The sequence below is a fragment of the Sorex fumeus genome, unplaced genomic scaffold (genome assembly GCF_029834395.1).
Source record: "Sorex fumeus unplaced genomic scaffold, SorFum_2.1 ptg000018l, whole genome shotgun sequence".
Classification (NCBI taxonomy): domain Eukaryota; kingdom Metazoa; phylum Chordata; class Mammalia; order Eulipotyphla; family Soricidae; genus Sorex; species Sorex fumeus.
In genome coordinates, this window is record NW_026606075.1 from 22178573 (window position 1) to 22194545 (window position 15973).

At 41.2% G+C, this 15973-nt stretch overlaps 1 protein-coding gene across 1 annotated transcript in view; it reads right to left on the reverse strand.

Moving 5' to 3' along the window:
• Positions 1-15973, reverse strand: part of CMYA5 (cardiomyopathy associated 5) — a 112772-nt gene that overhangs the window by 64179 nt on the left and 32620 nt on the right. Inside the window, exon 2 of the mRNA XM_056112513.1 lies at positions 1752-10899. Coding sequence (XP_055968488.1) covers positions 1752-10899 — 9148 coding nt within the window. The remainder of the gene's footprint in view (positions 1-1751; positions 10900-15973) is intronic.

Below are 15973 nucleotides of genomic sequence, written 5' to 3' on the forward strand. Positions count from 1 at the left end.
ATATGCGATCATGAGTCAGAGTTCTGGCCTCAGACAAATCTGGGTAACAAGCCTTATGCCATGACCTTGGAAAAATCACTTAAACGATCTGAGTCTATTTCATTATCTGATGGCAATCGTTTGTGAGGATTCAAAGCTCTCTTGTAAATAACCATGGGATTCAGCCTACAGAAATAAGTCTGTTAAGACGGTGGGAGCAAGTTCAAGGCAAGAATAGTAGGGACCTAGAAATGGTGGAAGGATATTGGCATCCTAGTGGTGAGTGTGATGCAATAACATTGTAAGCTTATAACATTAATATTAATACATCATAAATCATAATGCTTCAATTTTTAAGTTATTTCATAATTAAATAATACATGTGTCTGGTAGTAAGTGCCTAATTCTTACTATTATTTGATGTTAAGATCATTTTGGCAACTGTATGGAAGTTGTACTGTCACTGTCACTGTCCTCCTGTTCATCAATTTGCTCGAGCAGGCCCAGTAATGTCTCCATTGTGAGACTTGTTGTTACTGTGTTTGGCATATCGAATACATCATGGGGAGCTTGCCAGGTTTTTGGTGTGTGGGCGAGATACTCTCGGTAGCTTGCCAGGCTCTCTGTGAGAGGCAGAGGAATCGAACCTGGGCTGACCAGGTTGGCCATGTGCAAGGCAAACAGCCTATCTGCTGTGCTATGCTCCAACCACAAGATGTACTAAAGATCAGATATAAAAGTAAGGATTCCACTTAGAAGGCTATTGAAAGGTAGAGGAGAATCTCAAAGATTAAAAATTTGGTTTTCATTAACATCTCTATGGAAGTAGAGTATCTGTAATCACATACATAAGGATATTATGATTAACTACTTAACACTGGAAAACTAGAGACATAGAAAGAATACATAATTCTCCCATTTCTAACATCAATTTTATAAGAGAAAACATGGAGAAAGTCTAAATTTAAAATGTCTTACAGAATATTTTATATGATTTACAATAAAATTTATTCATTTACATAAATGTGTATTTTTAAAATTTTCTTCAGATTTGGGGGCTCCATCAATTTGGGTACTCAGATGCTTCTCCAGGCACATTGCTCAGGAGTCTCCAGGAGGACAGAACTTGAGTCTCATGAACATAACATGAACTATATTCTCACCCCATACATGTGTATTCATAAAGAATAATATTATAGATAACACAATATAGATAACATAAAGTGTTTTATTTTTAAAGTAAATTTTTAATTTAAAGCTGTATAGTGTTTCTCAGGGATGGAGAGATAGTACATGTGGCTGACCCGGGTTCAATCCCCAGCACCTAATACGGTCCCCCAAACCCATCACAAGTTGCACAGAGCCAGGAGTAAGTCCTGAGCCCCACTGGGTGTGGCCCAAACAATAAGCACATTTGGTTGGGGGAGTGAGGTAGCAAAAAAATTAAATTATTTGGAGTTTTTTGGCAATGTTAAGGACAACTGCTATGATATAACAAAACCCCTCAAAGCAGTGACTGGGTTATTTATCTTGGCATCTCCAAAACTTGTATAAAGGCTAAGCACATAGGATTTGTCTAATAAATGTTTGTTAAATTAATCTTAATGAGATGCCTATCGTAATAATATTTTTATACTTTCAGACTTTGTAAGGTTTTAGCTATCACTATTATGCCTAATGCTGAATTTATCTACTATTCGTCGTTTTAAATTGAGAACATGTGAAACGAAATCCAATGTGTTATGAATTTATATGATTTAAAATCTATTTACCTTTACAGCACTTATAGCTGTGTCAAGCGTTGAAACCTCATGGTCTTTATGGGTGCCAAGGAGCTTGTCAGCAGCAGAAATTAGACCTTTGCAGGTGTAGCAATATGTCTCAACCTGGGTCTTCTTCGATTCTCTTTGATCATTTTCCATTACTACCTCTGGTGAGACTTGATCTTGTTCTGTTTTCTCTCTGCCCAACTCTTGTGGTTCAATAGACATACTTTGTTCCACTTGATTCACAAATTCACTTTCACTGATGAATTCAAAAGATTCCTTTTCTTGAGATACATCTTCAGGCAGGGGCTCTGAATGTTGTTCTTCTGATAAAACATCTTGAGTAACCACTTCATAACTCAGGGATTCAGCAAATTCATACTCATCCTGAACAGGGCTATTGCGGGGCCTAGCTTCACTTGGCTCAGATGGGATCACTGTTTTTGGTTCTTCTTGCAAAGTTTCTTGAATACAAGTCGCACCCATTGCAAATTCTTCCTCTAAGAAGGACACCTCTACTGGAACATTCAGATTGACCTGTGGACTAGCATTCCCTGCTTCATTACCCTGACTGCTTGTTTCATCTACTGTCTCCAGGACATTATGTGTATCTTCAAATGGAACTGCATAGCTTATCTTCTGGCTAACCACTGTGACTTCCTCAGTGACAGGAGTTTTCCTCTGTTTTGTTTCCTTTATCTCCACGTGACCCACTGGTTCTCTTTCCCTGTAAAGTGCTTTCTGGTCCTTTCCAAAACTCTTCTCTGAAATAGTTTCAAACTTATCCCCAACTTCCCCTTCTGCAGGTATCGGTTGGTATGAATCATCCTTACCAACTGGTTTTTCTTCAAGACCTTGGTCTTGGTCCTTCTGAGTTACAAATGTGTCATGCAGAATGTCATCTTTGAGTATGTACTTCTCAAAATATAGTCCTGTTCCTTCATCAGTGTCAGAATGTCTGTTAGGAAATGATGCCTCCGAATTCACACTGTCACCATCAGAAGTTGTCTCCTCTTCTTTCTTTTTCTCTGCAACTGCTTCTTCATACAGATCCTTGTATAAAAATGAAAGCGCAGGTGGTTCTTCCAGGAGTTCAGGGTTAATGGGTTTAGGAGTGGTAGAAAATATCTGTGTTGGTGACAAAACTCCTTCCTCTTCGGCAAACAAAGGCATTCCAGGTGACTTTGAGTCCACATCTCTATTTATGTCCTTTGGAGCATCTCTGTCAGCTGATGTTTGGATATCCAGAGACTTTTGGGTCATTGAAGGAGAATATTGGCTATAGTCTTTATCTATTCCATAAAAACTTTCATCTAGCTTGACCAACTCATATTCATGTTCCAGGGCACTTTCCTCTGAACTTTCTGGAAAAGACACTGCTTCTTCTGTAGCCTCCTTTGAAAGTTCTGCTTCAACATTTAATTTCCATGGATCTTTCTGCTCTTCTTGTACTGGGGTGATGTTATAATCAATTAATGTATATTTTTCAAAATAATCCTCTTCACTGGGAATTGTAGGCTGGCTAAAGGCTAAGTCACCAGTTTCTGAATCTATGGTCATCTCCTCTTGTGTGTTATAAGCTCCCCTTGGTTTATTTTCTTTCAATGATGTAACTTTTCTATCAGAATCGTCTAACTCACTCTTTAATGTTTTATGGCAAGCAGCAGCTTCATTAGTATCATGGTGCGTAATTGTCTTCAATGAGGATTTTTCTTCCAAATATTCTAACTTATCTTGCATTTGTTCACTTTCTTCCTGGTCAACAGAAGAAATAAATGCAGGAGCATGAATGTTCAATATCTCACAGCCTTCAGAAATGACTCTGAAGGCACTCTTCTGATCTTCTGAAAGTCCAGCTGGCTTACTGGTCACTGCGAATTTGTCACCTTTTACATATATATCATCGGTCTCTTTAGATATTTGTTTAGTGGAAACCATTTTATCAGCATCAGTTTTTGATGCATTTGTTATAAATTCAGCATAATTACTCTCTGGTGAAGAATATGATTCATTTACACGAGCACTTTCTACAGCCTCCAAGTGGTGCTTTGACATGAGAACAGACTGTTTAGATATTTCAGATGTTTCATCCCTAGAAGTTTGAATGGTATGGACTGTATGCCTATCTACAGTCATTTCTGACCATGGCCCTCCTTGTTTCTTCTCTGTACTAATTTCTGGTGAAGCTCCTGAAGCAAATTTTTTGGGTTCTACAGGTGAGACCAAATGGGATGGTGTTTCTGTGCTCTTCGTTTTATCAAAAGCATAATCAAAAATCCTTTCAGACTCTTCAGTTTGAGACATTTGCTTTATACTTTCTTTTGTTATATCCACCAAACCGCCTTTTGCAAAATCTGACACTGTGACCTCTCCCTTTTCTTCACTATGACTCATCAAATCTCTGCTTGGTTTTACCAATATCAGGTTGCCTTTGTTAGGCAGAGACCTGTCATCTATTTCTTCACGATAAGAAAGATCCCCTGGAAGGGAGGTCTTGGCTTTCTCCACCAAAACTTCAGTTTCTCTTAATAGCTGTGGTTGAGTCTCCATTGTTTCCCTAATTTGGGGGTAAGTCTCTAAAATTGTGGTTTCTGGTTTTTCCATAACAGATGCAGCTTTAACTAATGAAGATGGTTGTGCTTCACCCAAAGAATGATCCAAAGATATAGCTGATTCTTCAGGCTTAAACTTGGCTCCAGTCACAGAATAAGGCTCAATCTCCCACTGCTTCTTTTCTTCTCGGAATACATGGGATTGCCTTTCTTCTTCTCCTTTCTCCTCCTCAATAATTGTGTAGCTCTCCTTGTGGTCTTCATTTTGACAGAATTGCGGCAGCACAGCAGCAGCTTTTGATTCTTCCGATTTAATGGGGCCAGATCCATGCATAATTTGTACCTTCTCTATTTCATTATTATGTCCAAGGTCGAATGGGCCCACAGTTTCTTGTTTTACTGCCAGTACCTTCTTTTCTAAAGAAAATGATCTGGTTTCTAAGTGATCTTTCACTTCTGTTGGGCTAACAGATCTGAGTTTTAGTTCCTCACCAGAAATGTTCAAGGAAGTCGGTTTTGGCATTTCTTTCTTTAGTCTGTCTTCACCAAGATCAATTAAACTGTCTTTAGATTCTTCTATTGGAGAAATTATTGACTCTGACTTCACAGATTCCCTCATGATATTTTCACTTGTGAAGTTAGATGAAGCTAATTTTGGCTGTTGCACCGTATCTACAGCATCAAAGGAAAAGGGTGATTTTTCCTTTTGATCAATTCTTGGCTCTTCCTTTAGAATAGAAATATTCCATTGAGATGAAGGAGAAATTTCTCTCTCCTGTAATTTTTTACTATCAGTTACTTGAATAGGAATCTCATTTTTGGCTTCTTCCATAATGGATTTTTCATTCATGGGGGAATAAGTTTGAGTTTCATGATGCTTCTTGCCATCAGCAGATGAAACTACCAAGTTTAGATCCCTTCCTTCTGCAGAATCTAAGATTTCTTTCTGCCAATTATCTTTACTAGATTCCTCCAAGTTGGATTTTGACTGTGGTGAAACTTCTACATTTGCCAAAAATGTGGGTTTTTCTTTCAAGTTTTGACCTTCATCAGATTTAACTGAAATACTTCTGGGTTCTTCAGCAACATTAAGTTTTGCCTCTGGCATTAGGTGATCAGTAGCTGGTTTTTTCATAAAATCAGTTGGAGTTGGACCTTTAGAATCTACCACAGTTCCCTCTGTTTCTACAGATGAACTCGGCTGTGTGTCTGTATCTTTTTTAGCAACTTTGTTATCTGGTGTGCTAGATCCAAAAAACAAACTGGACATCCATGATGTAAAAGATGAAATTCCTTTCTTTCCCTTTTCCTCAGAGATACCTGACTCAGCTGCTTTTGATTGTTTTGGCAGCTCTTGCATCACCTCAGGTGATTCAGGGGATTCACTGTCCAGGCTTGAGGAGAGGGGTTTTGCCAAAGTGGGTATTCTCACTTCCGGTGCTGCTTTCCCTTGCTCAGTAGTATCATCTACAACCTTGGACAGTTTTGAGTCTTCTGGTGACTTCTCTCCAGGTACAGATGTCTGCCTCTGTACTTCTTTTTCATTGTCCAGAGTAGATCCCACACCTTCTATGGTGAAATGGGCCACTCTAGCCGGAGAGGGCATCATTTCTGATCTGACATGTTCCATTGATGGTCCAGACACTGATTTCTGATGGATTCTCTCAGGAGAATGAATCTGTTTTTTCTCTACTTCATCTCTCTCTATAATTTCAGTGTGAAATGAAGATTTTGGTTCTTGTAATGAGAAATAAGATTCTTCAGCAGAACTTGGTTGAATCTGCTTTCTGATTTTATCTGCCTGGTCTTCATGAGGCTGAACAGGCTTGAGCTGCCCTGTCATCTGAGCATCTTTGTTGTTGGAGAAGCCCAGCTGCATGGATCCCCACTGTGGCTGTTTCTCTTCAGGATGACTTGCCACATCTCTTCCTGGCTCTACTCTCTGTGGAGAATGAAGGGCTTCCTTCATCTGTGTTTCTGTAGCATCTGCTGTCTCCACTGCCTGTTTATTCTGATGATCACTGAAGGTCGGGAATGCTGGAGCTACCTCTTCTGACATTAGATTTTCCAACTCAAGAGAAGATTTTGCCATTTCCTCAGTTTTGACTTTAGGAACTGTATGTTTGGGGGCAAGTGACACATTCTCCGAGGAAGAAATTTCTGTTTCTTTTTCCTTTGTCTCACCACCTAGGTGGAATGAAAGCTTGTGTTCAGGTTCTGATGCCTTTGACGAAGACACATATTTCTCTTTCTGAGATACAACCAAATTTTCAGAGTCAAGGATGTTCGAAAAAGAAATACCTTGTTCATTTTCCACCTTAGCTTTCTTAGACACATCTGAGTGCTGAGTAGACAATGTTTTGGTTATTGGCAATCCAGGTTTTACTTCTTCAGTTTCTACCTCTAATATGACAGAATGTTCTAATTTGGAGGATATGCTTGAAGGTGAATCATATTTAATTTCCTTTTCTACTTCTGACCAAACCAAACGTTTGGAGACAGTAGTTTCAGTAGAAGAACTATCTTTAATTGCTCCTTTCTCTTCTTCTTTCAGGACTGAATGTTCTTCTATAGGTGTTGTCACTGGTGACAAACCACTTCCTAATTCACTCTTTCCTACTTTTGTTAAGACTGGTTGTTCTCTGGGACTGGAAAGCAAGGAATCTGCTGGGATATCTTCTTTTGCTAATTTGGTTGAACTGGAATCCTGCTTAGTGACAGATGCAGTTATTGAAGAGCTGGATTCAACTTCTTTCTTTATTTCTTCTGACAAAGCTGAGAATTCTTGTGCAGGTGGCCCATGTTTAATTTCCTTTTCGACTCCCAGTGAAGCTGAATGGAGCACTCCAGGTGTAACTGTTATTTCAGAATCAGGTTTTACTTCTGTTTTCTCTGCTGATAAAGCCTCAGGCCCAGATGAAGATGTTTCCTTTAGAGGAAAATATGGCTGTTTTATTTCAGGCTCATTCTCTAATAACATTCTATGATCTAGTTCAGATGTCGCAGTTGGAACTAAATTGGGTTTTACATCCTCCTTTGGCTCATCTACCAAGTCAGAAAGAACTGAATATTTCATCCCAGACCCCGGAACATTTGGAGACTTAGGCTCTATTTCTTGATCCTGTGATACATGTGCAATAGCTTCTTGAGAATCGGGCACAATTGCTTCCTTACTTTTAACTTTGAATGAATCCATCTGTTCATTTGCAGATTTTGGAGTAAGTGATGCTTTGTGTTCATGTTCTTTTTTATTTGTCTGGCCTGAATCGGGTGAAACCAAATGCTGAGATGCAGTTTTGGTTTCTTCATCTACCATGGATGTTTGCACTGGTAAGGAAACAGGTGTTGCAGCTACCGAGGAACTAGCCTTAATTTCTCCCTTCTCTGATTCACTAGTTAAATATGGTGGAATCATTTCTTCAGTCTTGGGTTCTAAAGACGCTTGAGTTCCTTGTTTCTGTGCTGAGACAAGATACTCAGATACAGATGCTGCGGGAGCTTGTACATTTGGCTTAAATTCTGCTTCCTCTGATTTATGTAACTGACTAAAGTCTTCAGATGTAGACATTTTGAGATGTTCAGGCACAGGTATAGCAGCTGTTGATATAATATCTTCCTTATTTGTTTCTGAGAAGTAGGAATATGCTGAAGTAGACATATCAGACAACAAAGAATCAGGCTCAATTTTACTTTCCTTTGTTTCTGGGATTCTATATGGTGGAACTGAAACTTGTGATGATGAGTCTGGAGAAAAAAGATCAGCTTCTTCTGTGTCTTCATCTGACAAAATAGTGTGTTCAGATGGTGATGTTAAACATATTGGAGAATCATTTTCAAATTCTCTTTTCTCTGTTTCCCTCATTGCATAGGGTGAGAATGAGAATTCTGATGCAAATGCTGAATCTGGAGAAAAGGGTCCAATATCTTCTTGTTCTTCTTCTGAGAAATCTGTTGGGGAAGAGATGTCTTTTAGATTTAGGGGGGATCTGTGATCAATTTCTTCATGTGATTCTGTTGATGGGACTGAAAACTCAGAAGCAGAGATGGAGGAGGGCGTGTATCGCTCTATTTCCACTGTCTCTTCTGATAGGTCCACAGTTTCAGAGGGGGTGGCAGGAGATTGTGGAGTCTTGCATTCAGTAGTCATCTCAGCCATGTGTGGTGGGAGAGATGGTTCAGACACAGTGCCCAACTCCGGGGAGTGTAGACCCATATCTTCCTTCTCTTCGACTGATAGAACGGTGTGCTCAAAATCACCCTTTGGTTTTAATGGTGATACATCAATTATTTTCTGTGGGGATTCTGATGTTACATCTGATGGAACTACACCTTGAGAAGTCAGTACTGAATCAGACGTGTAATGTCCACTTTCTGAGGCCTCTTGTTCAGACAGAATTGTGTGTTCTCCTATAGCTGTGGGGAAAAGGGGAGGCTGGAATCCCAAAGTTTTCTCAGTTGTGGAGGGTGAGACAGAGGGTTTAGACTCAGAGGCCACTTTGTCCTCTGGGGAAGACAATCCAGTGTCTTTCTTTTCTTCTTCTGATAAAATGGTATGCTCAGAAACACCTTTCGATTTTAATGGGGACTTCTGGTCAACCATCTGCTTTACTGGTTCTTTTACTGCGAGTGAAGGAACTGTCTCTTCCAATGCAGATGTGGAATCTGGTGTGTAATGCCCACTTTCTGAAACTTCTTCCTCAGATAGAACCGTGTGTTCTGAGGTCCCTGCTGAGAACTGTGGCGACTGGCATTCTGAAGGCTTCTCACTTATGACCGGTGATAGAGAGTGTTCAGATACAGAGGCTGAAGCTGGGGAATAAGATTTAAATGCCTCATTCTCATCTGAGAAAACTTCACGTGCAGATTCAGTTTTTACATCAGCAGGTGATAGTGGTTCAAGTTCTTGCTTCTCCAGTTCATAGTTCAAATCCTGTGGCACTGAGCACTCTGATGCAAAAGCAGAGTCTGTAGAAACAGACTCAATTTCCTCTCTTTCTTCCTCAGATAAAATAACATGTTCAGGCATTGGTGTAGCTGGTGTGGCTAGACTGGGCTCCTCTTCCTTCTGCTCCACTTCAGGGGCCATATGTGGTGGGAAGGGCTTCTCAGAAACAAATGGACTTTCCAGATAACCAAGTTCTTTGATCTCTTCTTCTACTAAATTAGAACCTGTAGATTCAGGGATAGCAGCTGTTGATAGAAAAGCTTCTTTTTCTTCTTTTTGTGGTTCCTCTGATATCGAAGGTTCAGAAAGAGAAACAGCTGGTTCTGGCTCCTTTTCCTCCTTCTCTCCTTGGACATCAAGATGAGGAGTGGTCTGCTGTTCAGACACTGATTCTTCCCTTTCTAGTGAAGTCACATCTATCTCTTTTTTCTCTGGGCTCAAACCTTCCTGGGCAGATGCTGCCTGACCTGATGAAGCTGTTTCCAGAATGTCATTCTCCCCCTCCAGGGAAACAGAAAGATTGGATGAATCCTTGAATTCCTTCACCTCTTCCACTAAAGGAGGAGAGACTAAGGAGTCATGCTCCGCAGTTACCAGTTCTTGTGAATCAGACTCAAGGTCTTCCTTGGCTGCTTCCAGAGGCACCGTTGCTGGTGTATCCGGGGTGATAGAGGTAGGCTCCATTTCACTGGACTTGGTTTCTGTGCTTGGATGTGGCGGAACTGACTGTGAAGTGAGATGTTCCTGCACTGCTGTGTCACTAGTCGTCAAAGACGAAACTGTATGCTCAGCAGCAGATGTGGGCTTCTGGGGAGAATCAACATAAGTTTTCTTCTGATCTTCATGACTGAATGAGGTCAGAGACTTCGATGCTTTGGAGGAGAGTGCACCTCTCCAGGGTGATGCAGGCTCTTTTATCTTATCATCTCCTGTGCTTTGGGCTCCTAATCTACTTGCTTTAAAGCCTTTATTAAAATCACGATTGTCCAAATCGGACTCTAAACTAATGGATGCCTCTTTCCCCTTCCTATAATGTATTTCTTTAATTACATAACCCTTTGGCAATGTCCCATAAAATTGCAAAGGAATTAATTCCTCTTTAACAGAATTAAACATCTTAATTTTATACTGCACTGTTCCTATGTAGACTGGTCTTAACACGAATGGTTTGTGTTCTTTGTAAATTGCCCCAGTAATAGGAGGTGTATTTGAGGTGGTCTTCTTTTTTCTTGTTCTATCATAACTTCCAGTAGAAAAATTTTCTTTGTGGGTGTTTAGTGCCTGGCTCTCTGAAATTAAAGGAGTTCCTTTCTCATCTGCTAAAACATCTTGGGATTCCAAAGAATTTCTTTTTTTGTTGCCTTTCCGCCGCAACGATGGTGAACCATGCTTTGACTTGGGCTTTCTTTTCCGACCCTTCTTAACTTCATCCACAATAAAGGAAACATTCCCGGGAGGAGAATTCATAGTTGACCCTTCCCGACTACACACACCAGACGTCTGACTCTCTTCTGAGGCCCATGGAGTCGAAGACCTACTTGAATTGGTCTCCCAGGTGATTCCACTATCTTCCCGTTGAACCGTTACCATGGAAAAGGAAGGGTCAGAGATGATACACTGTTCCTTGGTCTTTCCCTCTTCATCCTCATCTGATAACCTATAGTAAATAAAGTTTTTGAAATTAATAGTATGAATAATACCTATAATTCTTAATGTAATAAAAAATGGCATTAAGTTACTCACTTGTTCTAAATAAATGCCCTATTTTGTTCAGGTAAGGGATTAACGTGAAACCCAAAAATATAGATGAATATTGCCACCTATATAAAGAAAATGGGGAAGTATACAAAATAAGGTTTAAACATTGAAGTTAAAAATACAAATACAAAAGCACATCCAGGATCAGAGAGATAACTCAATGGCCAAACACTTATCTTGAAGACCTAAGTTAAATCTCCACACTTCATTGTTCCCAAGCAATGCCAGGAATAACCTTTGGGTATAGAGCCAGGAATAACACTCCCCGCTGTGTGACCCAAAACAAACGTAGAAAACACATTCAAGGCTTGAATGAATCTGCATCCCACAAACTCCAAAAATAAAAGTAAAAACCCCAACTTGAGTAAAATTTATCACCTTCCCTTTTGAGGATGCCACCCAGGGCTCACTCAGTTTCTTGTTTGCACCCTCTAGAGCCAAGATCTTTGGCACGGTCCCTGCATCTGTGTCCTGCATCGGTCCTGACCTATTCCAGCATGCACTCCACCCCTTTGAGCTATCTAGCCCCCTCCCTGCACTGCAGCACTGTCCTCTCACTGTTCACCGATTTGCTCAAGCAAAATCGTCCCCCTTGTGATACTTGTTGTTACTGTCTTTGGCATATCGAATGTGTCACTTGCTAGGTAGCTTGCTAGGCTTTGCCATACAGGCGAGATACCCTTGGTAGCTGGCCGGGCTCTCCGAGAGGGGCAGAGGAATCGAACCCAAGTCACCCAGGTCGGCCGCGTGCAAGGCAAACACCCTTTCGCTCCAGCCCACCCCCTTCCTAATCTAGCATTTTATAATAGTGTTTTAATTACTTCTTAACTGGTCAGCTGACATAACATTTATCTCTCAGCCAGGTTCCTCAGCCTCAAACCACCCTGACCATCTTTGAGACCAATTTTACTAAAAATGTTCAGCATGCGACTTCCTATTCAACAACAACAAAAAAGTATCTCTCAAAAATTCCTTTGAAGTGTAGGGAGAAAGTGTTCAAAACTTTTAGCTCTCTGATCCCTAGTTGGCCTTATTTTCAAGTACCCACTGCATCCTAACCAAACTGGCACATTTCTGTTATAACTATAAAACTTGCTATCTGGTAACTAAACCATGGTGACTCTGAAGCAGTAAACAAAGGCCACTGAACAGAAAGATAGAAGGATCCCAAAAACATGGCTTACTGAGGGAGAACTTTCTTAACTATAAACCAGGGATCATAGCAGAACCTACTTCATGAGACTATCATGAACTTATACTAGCTACATGAAATATTTGGGGAAAGTACCAGACTTAGAGTCCGTGCTCAATAAACTAAAATCAGGCTTTTCTCAAAGTTCTTGGGCTAGACACCCAGGTTGTCTAGATGTGATCAATGTTTTATTGGGCCCGAGGGTGACACATAATGGCGCTCAGGAGCTGCTCCCTACATGCTGTGTGGGGAACCCAGTGGTGCCAGGGATCTAACCCAGGCCTCCGATACACAAAGAATGTGCATTCGCACTTGGAGTTATCTCCCCAGCCATTGGGGCGTTTTCAACTGCTGGAGATGTTTGGGAAGGAAGACAGAGTCCATGCACTGCTCTCCTTTTCCCTCAAGAGACAGCTGCTTTGGCAACCAGGACTTCAGCTGCTGTCGGGTTCCTGCTCAGGTTTCTCTGCCCTCCTCTGAACATTTGGCTGAAACTTTATACCCACCCTCTCCCCATGATCAGACTGTTCCTTCATTAAGAATACTTCTTTCCATCCCACTCCCACTCCACTCTGTCTACACCTTTTCTGCATTTCTAGTTTATACCTACTCTTCAAACCTTCACCATACCAGTCTTGACCAAATCAGCAGTCAAATTTGCCATCACACCATAATAATTAAACTCATTAAAAGTTTAATTAAAAGTCAAGTACCCACTGCATCCCACTGTCGCAGATAAGTGCCACAGGGGTTAAAGGGGCTTGCCTTGCTTCCCTCTGAGCCTACTTCAAATGCCCACAGCACCCCAAATGGTCTCCTGAGAACTGCCAGGGGTTACTCCTGAGCACAGAGCCAGAAATAGCCTCTGAGCACTGGTGGGTAAAAGGATTAAAATTCCATGAGCTAAGAAGACCTTGACACTTTCATAGAGGGAAGTTTATAGTGATCAGTGGTGGGCTGGAACACTTTATGCCTGAAACTCTATTATTAACAGTATTGTAAATCACGTTTGCCTAAATACAAATTGGAGAGGGAAAGAAAATTCCATGGGCTATATTCTTCCAGGAATAATTCTATAACTTAAACAAATACAAATTACTTACTGGCTTAAAGTTTTACTAAGAGCATAAAAATAATTCCCCCAAACTGCTAAAATACCACTAAATATAAATATTAATGTAAGGCACTTTTTAAAACATGCAGTTGGTAATCAGGTTCCTTATGGTTTTCTTAGGTCATTGGTGATTGCATTGGTCCTTCTCTCTGGATGTATTTCAGAATGGTATGTAGAGAACTTTTTTTAAATACGCTATCTAGGGGGCCAGAGAGATAGTACAGTGGGGAAGGCACTTGCCTTGCACTTGGCCAAGCGAGGTTCTATCTTTGGCATTCCATATGGTCCTCTGAACCTTGCCAGGAGTGATTCCTGAGCACAGAGTCAGAGTCAGCCCTGAAAACTGCCAGTGTAACCCCAAAACAAAACAGAAAAAAGTACAGATATCTTGAGCATTGCCAGGGTGACTAGATAGTCCCCACCACTGTAATGCTGAACTTTCAGACCCACACAGTGAACCACCAATCCAGTAGGGTCACCAGGAGCATCATTAGGGACAACTCTCAGTCCCCTAAGCAGGATTTGGGGGCCTCCACATAAAATAAAAAGACAAAGATCTCTGCCAGGAGTGGTTCTTGAGTAAGTCCTGCATACTTCCAAGTGTAGCCCAAAACCAAAACCAAAACCAAAACTATATCTATACCACTCCATTTCCCTTCCTAAACCGATGCAACTGTTCTAGGGGAGGAGCTGAGTATCATTGTGACTCTGATCCAAGGGTGAAGTACATGCCTGCATGCATGAGACTTGGGGTCTCCTGCACTGAAAGTAAGTAAAGTAAAGGCCCTCCCGTTGATCGTCGATTTGCTCGAGCGGGCCCAGTAACGTCTCCATTGGAGACTTTGCTGTTACTGTGTCTGGCATATCGAATACATCACGGGGAGCTTGCCAGGCTCTGCCATGTGGGCGAGATACTCTCGGTAGCTTGCCGGGCTCTCCGAGAGGGGTGGAGGAATTGAACTCGGGTTGGCCATGTTGGCCGCTTGTAAGGCGAACGCCCTACAGCTGTGCTATCGCTCCATAAATAAGTACAAACCTTCTGGTGACTCCATCATAAATCCAGACTTGAAAATCACTGACAGCAGCAATCCTAACTCCTCTATTTAAATAGCTTATCTTGCTGGCCCACACTGATCTTTCCTAGTTTGCTTGCAGGAACAGTCCATTTCCCATTCTTCAACCCTGAGTTTCGCCTAACATTTGCTGTAAAGAGTTCTGCACTGCCAAGATACTTTGTTCCCACCCCAGTTTGATTTGATCCTGGGGGCAGCAGCCAGAGCCCCTGAACGCGTATTCTTCAATCGCCCCATCCATTCACCCCAGAGGGCTATAAATAATGTCATTTTCTGTTTATGTCATGAGTGAAATGAGTTGAAAAGCAGTGGGAAGAACCAGTTTCTCCATTTCCTTGGCAACTCTGCACTCACTAATTTGCTTTGGTATTGAAAGCTGAACTTAATTAGAAATGAATACCCTGGCTTGCTTCAGAGCTAAAACTTATTTTCAAGTGTTTTTCACGCTCTTTCACACACCTAACTAGAGTCATTCCTCAGAAATTTTTATTCTTACTAGCCCTCCTCTCTTTTGTTTACTTAATAGAAGCAAAATGAAATTAAAATTTCTGGTTATGACAAGTATCTGGGAAGTCAGCATTTTGAAAGCCCATGATTGTGGTAGTTACAAAAACAATTATAAATTCAATTTAAAGTTAATTATTGATGCTAAATCCAAGGCACTCAATCAGAGTTTTCATTACTAGCTAGAATGAGTTCCTTAGTGATTGAACTGGGATAGGTGCTGTGCAAGACTATCCAGTTCAATCACAGTGCCACAAATGGTCTCCTGAGTACGGGCAGGAGTAATCCCTGAGCATACAGTCAGGAGAAAGTGCTAGATATGGCCCAAAAACTAAGAGAGTGAGTGAGAGAGTGAGAGAGATGGGGCGGAGGGCGAGGGGGGGAGGGGAGAAAGAAAGAAGAAAATGATCTCCTAAGAGTTGAGAAATATGTTTTTTGTTCTCTTCACTATGAAGATGTATACATCAACTTTCATAGTTATGGAGATTTGTTTGTTCTCTTTTGTTCTCTAATTCTCAGAATGATCATCTAAATATTTTCTGGCTTCCCATGTCCACTTATCTACAGGAGGGAGGATATATCTTGATGACCTAAGTAAATCACTTCCTTTTCCCCTCCATAGTTGGGCAAAGAGAATTCAGCTGGATCAAGAAAAGAACAGACTGAGACTGGAGCAATAGCACAACAGGTAGGGCGTTTGCCTTGCACGTGGTTGACCCAGGTTCGATTTCCAGCATCTCATATGGTCCCTGGAGAATCGCAAGGAGTGATTCCGGAGTGCAAAGCCAGGAGTAACCCCTGAGCATCGCCGGGTGTGACCCAAAAACCAAAAAAAAAAAAAAAAAAAAAAAAAAAGCAAAAACAAAGAAAAGACTGATACCAGAACTAGATGCTAAGCCCTTCTTTCCTTTTTTTTTTTTTTTTGCTTTTTGGGTCACACCCAGTGATGCTCAGGGGTTACTCCTGGCTCATGCACTCAGGAATTGCTCCTGGCAGTGCTCGGGGGACCATATGGGATGCTGGGAATCGAACCTGTGTTGGCCATGTTGGCTGCGTGCAAGGCAAACACCTTACTCCCTTTGCTATCACT